Source organism: Clinocottus analis, unplaced genomic scaffold (assembly GCF_023055335.1).
Source record: "Clinocottus analis isolate CAN_PGR_092001 unplaced genomic scaffold, fCliAna1.0.p SCAF_4, whole genome shotgun sequence".
Lineage (NCBI taxonomy): Eukaryota > Metazoa > Chordata > Actinopteri > Perciformes > Cottidae > Clinocottus > Clinocottus analis.
In genome coordinates, this window is record NW_027176153.1 from 23,605,231 (window position 1) to 23,612,502 (window position 7,272).

Here is a 7,272-nt window from a genome sequence, read left to right on the forward strand (position 1 = left end):
TTTATTTTTATGACATTTTATTTATTTCTACAACAGAAAATGACGTCACTGAAAAGTTAAGAAAAAATACAAAAAACAAACGATGCGTCAGGCCAAAAGAGCCACAAGGAAAGAAAACACACACAAAACAATATGTAATAATAAAAGATATAATAATAATAAACCAAAACAACAATGCAACAGTTCATCAATCGAGTCAAAGAGTTCATTCAACATTCAGATATATGCAAAAAAAAAATATTCAATGAGTTTTATTCATAAACCTGTGAGATCAGAGAGCGCGAGTCATCCTCCAGCTTTAGTCCATTTTGTTTGTCTAGTTGTGTGTGTGTGTGTGTGTGTGTCCAGTGTATGTGAGGAAGAAACAAGAAGTTTCCTTTCATAAGTCATGTGATCAGATGTGAACACCATAAACATCTGAACCACTTAAAATAACTGTCACACATGTTTATTAATTATTTGCTGTACATATCACCTCATATTTACATTCATATATATATATATATATATATATATATATATATATATATATATATATATATATAATATTATATTTATATCACATTACTAAAGATGTAATGAAAAATGTTTATTTTCACCGTTTCACATAATTATGAAATAATTAGAATGCCCTTTTAAAAAAAGACTTTGACTATTCGATAAATTCTAGAACATGTGTGAGTTTTGAAAGTAAACTTCATAAACAGTTATCAGCCTCTGCATTATTTCTGACACACAGCGTTACTTTAACTGTACTTCAGTCTAAACTCCTTCAGCCGACATGAACGTCTTCAGTTTCTGTCTCTTCTTCTTCTTTCTCCTCCGGAGTTGGACCCTCGCAGACGACACAGGTGAGAGCGGACGTTCCCTCCACAGGTGCAGTGACATCAGCGGCCGCCATGTTGGAGGAACCGACAGCGAGACAGAAACCGCTGACGACTCGGTTCCCTTCTTTGGAAAATGTTGATTGTTCAGTTTCTATTTCCAGCCGATCAGGCGGCGTGGCGGCTTCACGGGCAGCTCCTGCTAATTGAAAGCAAAAAGCTGTTGTTGGGTGTCAGCACTACGCTTCATTAACGGGAGTTTACGTTGTTCTGTAGGCGCTCGCTGTCATGTGACGGGTGGAATATAGTGTTTCAACTGTGTGCACCAGGATTGCAAATTAAGAAAATATGAGGATAAGAATTTGGGGTAAATGTAAATTTACACAAATAAATGTTCACCTGCAGTACTTTGGATGTATGATCTGCTAAATTAAGTTTACTGTGACACCAAGATGGCATAATAGTGAGTGAATTAGACAGAAAAATGATGGCAACCGAGTGACAAGTCATATTATTGAATAGATTTTATGTCATTGTTCAGTAAATGTAACTCAATTTCACCCATATTTACTCAACGTAACTCAATTTTACCCAAATATTTAGTAAATTTAACTCAATTTCACCCAGATAATCAATATATATGACGCAATTTCACTCAAATATTCAGCAAATGTCACTTAATTTCACTCAAATATTCAGTAAATGTAACTAATTTCACCCAGATAATCAATATATATGACTCAATTTCACTAAAATTGTCAGTAAATGTCACTTAATTTCAGCCAGTAAATGTAAATTAGTTCTGATGATATTCTAAGTAAACATACATCATTTATCACATGTTTAGATTTAATTAATTTATTCAATAATTTTTATTAATTGTCACTTTGTTGCCACAATTGTCTTAAATAACCCTTGGTCTCGTTTTTAGGGCGTGTTCTTCCTGGAGTTAGCGCTGATTGTAATTCGAGTGTGTTTTGGCCGTTTAGTTGCAGAGGACATTGGCGTCCATCAGATGCAGCGTTTGGTGGAGATGTTGACGTCGAAGGACTGCGAGGAGCTTCTCCTCGCCCTCTCTCATCCAGAGGAAAACATCTTCCAGCGCACCGAGCGTCTCTCAGTAGAAAACAATCCACTGAATCTTCAACATCGAGCCAAGAGAGAGGCGTCTCCCGCTGCAGGTCGGTGTGCTCGCCATCTGAAACACAACGTCGGCACTTTGGAGCGGCGGTCTCCAACCACCGGGTTTTATTTTGAAAAAAGACCGGATACATCCGTCTTCGCGTAACCTCTTGACACATGTTACGCAATAGTTACCCCAAAAAAATGAAACTTAAATCCATTTAAACGTGGTGTTCTGGATTAAAATCAAGACAGAGCATCCTTGAGATCACCAAAAAAAAAGTTGTGGAAACCCTGCCTCCATTTTTAACATCCGGTCTTTGTGAAGCGGGTTTAAATTAAGCAGTAGACTGAACATAAAGGTCGAAGGTTATATTATCGTTATCATTATTCCTATACAGTATAAAAGCTGCAAAATAAAGAGCATTATCACACTATTACGTCGTCTCCTGGTGTGAACAGCACCAACAAGCCCTCATGGCCAAAGAAAGACTGTTCCTTTCCTATATATAGACAAACATGTACAGTCTGTGCATCAATTACAAATTAACAATCACTTTCTTCAGTAAAAGCAAAAGAAAATTAACCAGAAAAGAGAACAAAACTCAGATAATTACAAAGAAATAAACATTAAACATAAAAAGAGCTTCGTACACCACGGAGGAGGCGATGAGCATTATTTGGCAACGTCAATTGATTATCTCCATGAAACATTGCCAAGGCAGCAAACACAAAGACATTTAGACAATATAACTCGCCAGCAGCCCACAAACACACAAATAAAGCAAAAACAGATCAATGCGCCTGTTGTCTCACTCTCCAGTCTGACTTTTGTGTCCCGCAAAGTCCTTCACAGTTTGAATACAACTCGTTCACTTCAGCTTTTTTGTTCCTTTGACTTGCTGGCGGCGAGCTGACTGTCAGAGACCTGCAATGTGTGAGTGTCGTATGTTGTGTGTTCACTAGATAGTGAGGCTAAGTGCCGGACGGCCCTGACAGACTGGATGCTGAGGTACGGCAAGCAGACCTACTACGACAGGCTCTCTCGGGCCTTGCAGCACATCGGCAGGACCGACATCGCCATCGGTGAGGAAGCAAATGCAGACGGAAAGAACACATCTGCCTTCAGGATTGTGTCTTTTGATGGAGGATGAATCCATTGTGGTGTCACTAAAGCAGTGGTTCTCAAGCTGTTTCTGTCTCCACTTTGGAGGAAGCAAAATGTCCCCACCGCCCCGACAACATGGGAACAAAATGGTCCAACTTGTTGAGACTCCTCCATCCGTGCTTTTTTAATGAATAGATGAAAGAAAATGTAAATCCCTTTCAAGTAAACCAGATTGCTCCATCTGACAAGAACTAATAACATGTGCAATCACTTTGTTAAAACAATGCAAATAAAGTTATATATGTGGAAAAAAATAACTCATATTTGGCAAAAAAGATGAGCAAGAAAGCCGGTTGGGTCCCTGTTTTCTCCCCATAGTTTCATGTTAAAGTGCCCTTGAGCAAGGCACTGAAGCCCCAGAGCTTCACAGCAGCACAAAGCTCCTTCATTACTAAGGATGATGACATGCAGAGAATAATCCCCCCACTGTGGGATTAATAAAGGATTCTTAAAAAAAACCAAACTGTAATACCTCCGCGCCCCACTAGAGGGTCGCGCCCCACAGTTTGAGAACCACTGCACTAAGCTAATGACTTTCAAATCAAAATGGTTCACTTTTTCCATGTACAGCACAGTATGGTCTCAGCGTGTCCCTGGACAAAAAGAAATTGGAACAAAGGCCTATTTGGGTTCCACGTCGGTGTATTTTGCAAATTTGGTTTATTTTGGTCAAGACGGCCTCCTCGAGACTTTAACAACAGTGTGTAATTGCTTCATTACTTTGAGATTTGTTTTAATTGGAACTTCAAAAGTGGCACATTTTTGCACACTGCCAGCTTCCTGGCATGCGTTTCAGTCCAGTGTGCACACAACACCACAGCCGAGTGGCGTCGGATAGAAGGAGGTGTAAATGATCTGACAGAGGACTCAGTGGAGCTGACATCAGCCACAGAACAAACCATCTGCTCCCTTCATCAGCAACTTTGGAGAGAAAAAAGACGAGGAGAGGATGGGAAGAGATGAGTTATAAGACATATGGGGGGGGCGGTATGTGAAATCATGTCATATAGTCTACTAATTACTGTTATTTAATACTTACAAAATAAAAAAGCACCTTTCTTGTACATACCACCACCCTTTGCACATTATACCGTATGTATAGTGTTTTTCTCCATAGTTTATATTCTTTCTCCTTCCTATTATAGTGTGTTTCTATTTTAAAAACTGACCCTTGTGACTGGACTGTTGGTTACAGAAGCCCATTTCCGCCACACACACAAAAAAAATTAGGACCAAAAATAATAATAATAATAGTTAGGACCAAAAAATTAAAAAATTAAAATTAGGACCAAAAAAATTTATTAAAAAATTAGTGCCAAAAAAAAAAATTATCAATTTTTTTTTTGTTGTCTTTTTTTTTTGTTGACTTGAAAAAAGGCAATGGAAAAAAGTTTCCCATTTCATCCCAGGATAGAAATGAGAATTTATTTATTTTCGTCAAAAAAAAAAAAAAAAAAAAGTTGATTCTTTTTTTTTTTTGGTCCTATTTTTTTTTTTTTTTTTTTGGTCCTAATTTTTTTTCTTCTTTTTTTGTCCTAATTTTTCTTTTTTTTCTTTTTTTTTTTGGTCCTAATTTTTTTTGGTGTGTGTGGCGGAAATGGGCTTCCATAGTTGGTCTATGCACAAATGTCAAAACAAAAACCTTGAACCTTGAAGCTTGAGTGGTGGCTTTAAGGAAAACGACTGTTTAGATTAATAATGCAGTAAATATCGTACACCTGATTGCGGTTCTGAAGAAATCCACTCATATGTAGAAACTTCAGAGGCCCATTTGGTGTCATTATGATCTGAAGTTGCTCTTATACCAGAACTGATTATATTTAGGGCGAGAAAACCACAGTTAGATTCAAATGTTCAGTTGTTTTTTTTTTAATGAAATGCATGCAAGTTTATTATTTGAAGTGACAGCTATATATATACTTCTAGATGGGCAACGTGCTTGTGTTTTCACAGAAGTGGGGAAGAACATCAACCAGGACAAAGCCTTGAATATTAAACTCTACGTTGAAGATTACCACAAATATGTCAACTCTTTAAACGTCCCGGTGGAACAATCGGACTCCGAAGAGCGAGCCCAGAGGGTCAGAAGGAGAAAAGGTAATTCATCCCACAGCTTGAAAGAGTCACATTAGCTTTGGCACATTATTAAATAGAATTATTGATGGCGAACCGATTCTTAACACGTCAAGGGCCAAATATCTTTGGCTATTGATGTCAAGAGGCGATTTTTTTTGGGGGGGGGTTATCCCTCTGGAGACTGTCTGAATGACAAATGATATAATGTTCCAGTGAACCATGATTCTATTAAGTGTTTAGATGAGATGCCAGATTAGATTTGGTGGCCGTAGGCATGCTTCCAACTCATTACTTCTTCACATCAACACTCTCACTATACGAGGAGTATTTCCCAGGACACTTAAAAATTCCAACATGTAATTATCACCTGTCCATTTTTTTGTTTTTTTCGTATTCTCCCGGGTTCATTCATTCAAGTTAAAACGGGACAAAAACGCTCCCACAGTCCTTTGAGATGGCGAGTTGTGGGTCGCCGCGGTCATGCAGCCGTACGTTAGTAAATCCCTCCCTGTTTTAAAAGTCTAGAGCGAGAAATCATCAATGAAATCAATCCCTACATGCTTGGAAATGATGACAAATTGATTCAAAGTTTTAATTGAGACACCCTACTTTATTGATTCACTTGTAATATTAAGTGGGTTCTTTTCATGAAGCAATTAAAAAGCAAAAGAGTACAATTTGCCAGTATTTGGTCAATGCCCAACACACATTTGACAACATTGCTCCTTGCAGAAGTTGACAAACTTTAAACCTTTGCAGGTAAAACAAGCTAGCTAGAAAGTAGAAAGTACTTGCATGTGCTGCCATGTGATGCGACTCGTCCCTAAACTCCCATTTAAGTGTTCACATGATCTTGAACGTAGCTTAGAGCTCTGATAGATAGCTTAGTAGGGGCGAAGGAAAAAAAATCGATACAGCATAGTATCGCGATATTTTACGTGGCGATATTGTATCGATACACGGAAGCCGAGTATCGATCTTTTATTTAATCAATTCTAAACGTTTTGGTCCTAGAATAGTAAAAATCTATTTATTTTTTGTTGACAAAGTTGTCCTTTGGGGACAATTTGCGGTTGAGAAAAAATGTAATAAATCGCATTACATCGCGATACGCAATATATCGCGATAATATCGTATCGGGACTTGAGCATCGTGACGATGTTTTATCGTGGGACTTCTGGTGATTCCCACCTCTGGAAAACATCGAATTAACCTTCCAGAGCAATACAAGACATCCAGTAAATTTAACTTTTTCCCATTTTCTGTGTGTTTTCAATGAGTAAACAATTGGTTTACAGTTTTCCAGGTGGCATGCGAACCCTGTTGATGTGTCTGTGCTGTGTGTTGGTGTGTTGGTGTGTGTGTTAGTAAGGGAGCTGACATACCGCGACTTGGATCTGATCGTGCAGCGAGCTCCCATGCCTCTTTACGAGAAGGGGCCCTTGGACGTGGCGCTGCCTTTCTTTTACGGCATCCTGCTGGGCTTCGGCGGTACCTTGACGGCGGGACTCTCGATACTTTTCCTCGTCATGCACATCTTGAGTAGAAGCCAGCAGAACCTCATATGGGAAACTGGAGATCAGATGCTGCAAAGTCAGCAGCTTCTGGGTTTTAAAGGAATCGGAAGCCTTAAAAAGTAGTTAGCATTACGCCCTCGCATATGTACGATTGTTAAGGATGCATAAATAAAGGCAAAAAAAAAGTTGGATTTGTTTTTCTGATGTCTCTTTTGTAGAAGAATGAAAAAGCCAAAGTCTTCCAATGGCTTCGTCTCCAATAATCAATATCGATTCCACCACACCCCCAGCTAATTATGACAAACATGACAAGAATAATGCCGTTTCAGATGAAGTAATTATCCATGCTGTGCGCCGCTACGCTGGTGAGCATTGTTGTCTTGCCAGTAGGGTAGACGACGAGCGCCGTGACAGATGCGCTGGAACCGGGCCCTCGCACCAAAGGTTGTTCCGGTGTAACTGTGATAGTGATGCCACTTTCCATTTCCCCTCCAAGTGACGGCAACGTGCCCGTCTGGCATCGGAGAACAGCTAATTATCCAGCCTGGCGCCCGCTTCCCCCCGG

The 7,272-nt window shown here is 39.3% G+C and overlaps 1 protein-coding gene across 1 annotated transcript; it reads left to right on the forward strand.

Moving 5' to 3' along the window:
• Positions 1–696: 696 nt before the first annotated feature.
• Positions 697–6,898, forward strand: tmdd1 (transmembrane and death domain 1). Its single transcript, XM_068598333.1, has 5 exons — positions 697–851; positions 1,814–2,005; positions 2,913–3,032; positions 5,068–5,211; positions 6,559–6,898. Exons 1-5 carry the CDS (start codon positions 782–784, stop codon positions 6,828–6,830), a joined length of 798 nt encoding a protein of 265 aa, XP_068454434.1. The 5' UTR covers positions 697–781; the 3' UTR covers positions 6,831–6,898.
• Positions 6,899–7,272: the final 374 nt, after the last annotated feature.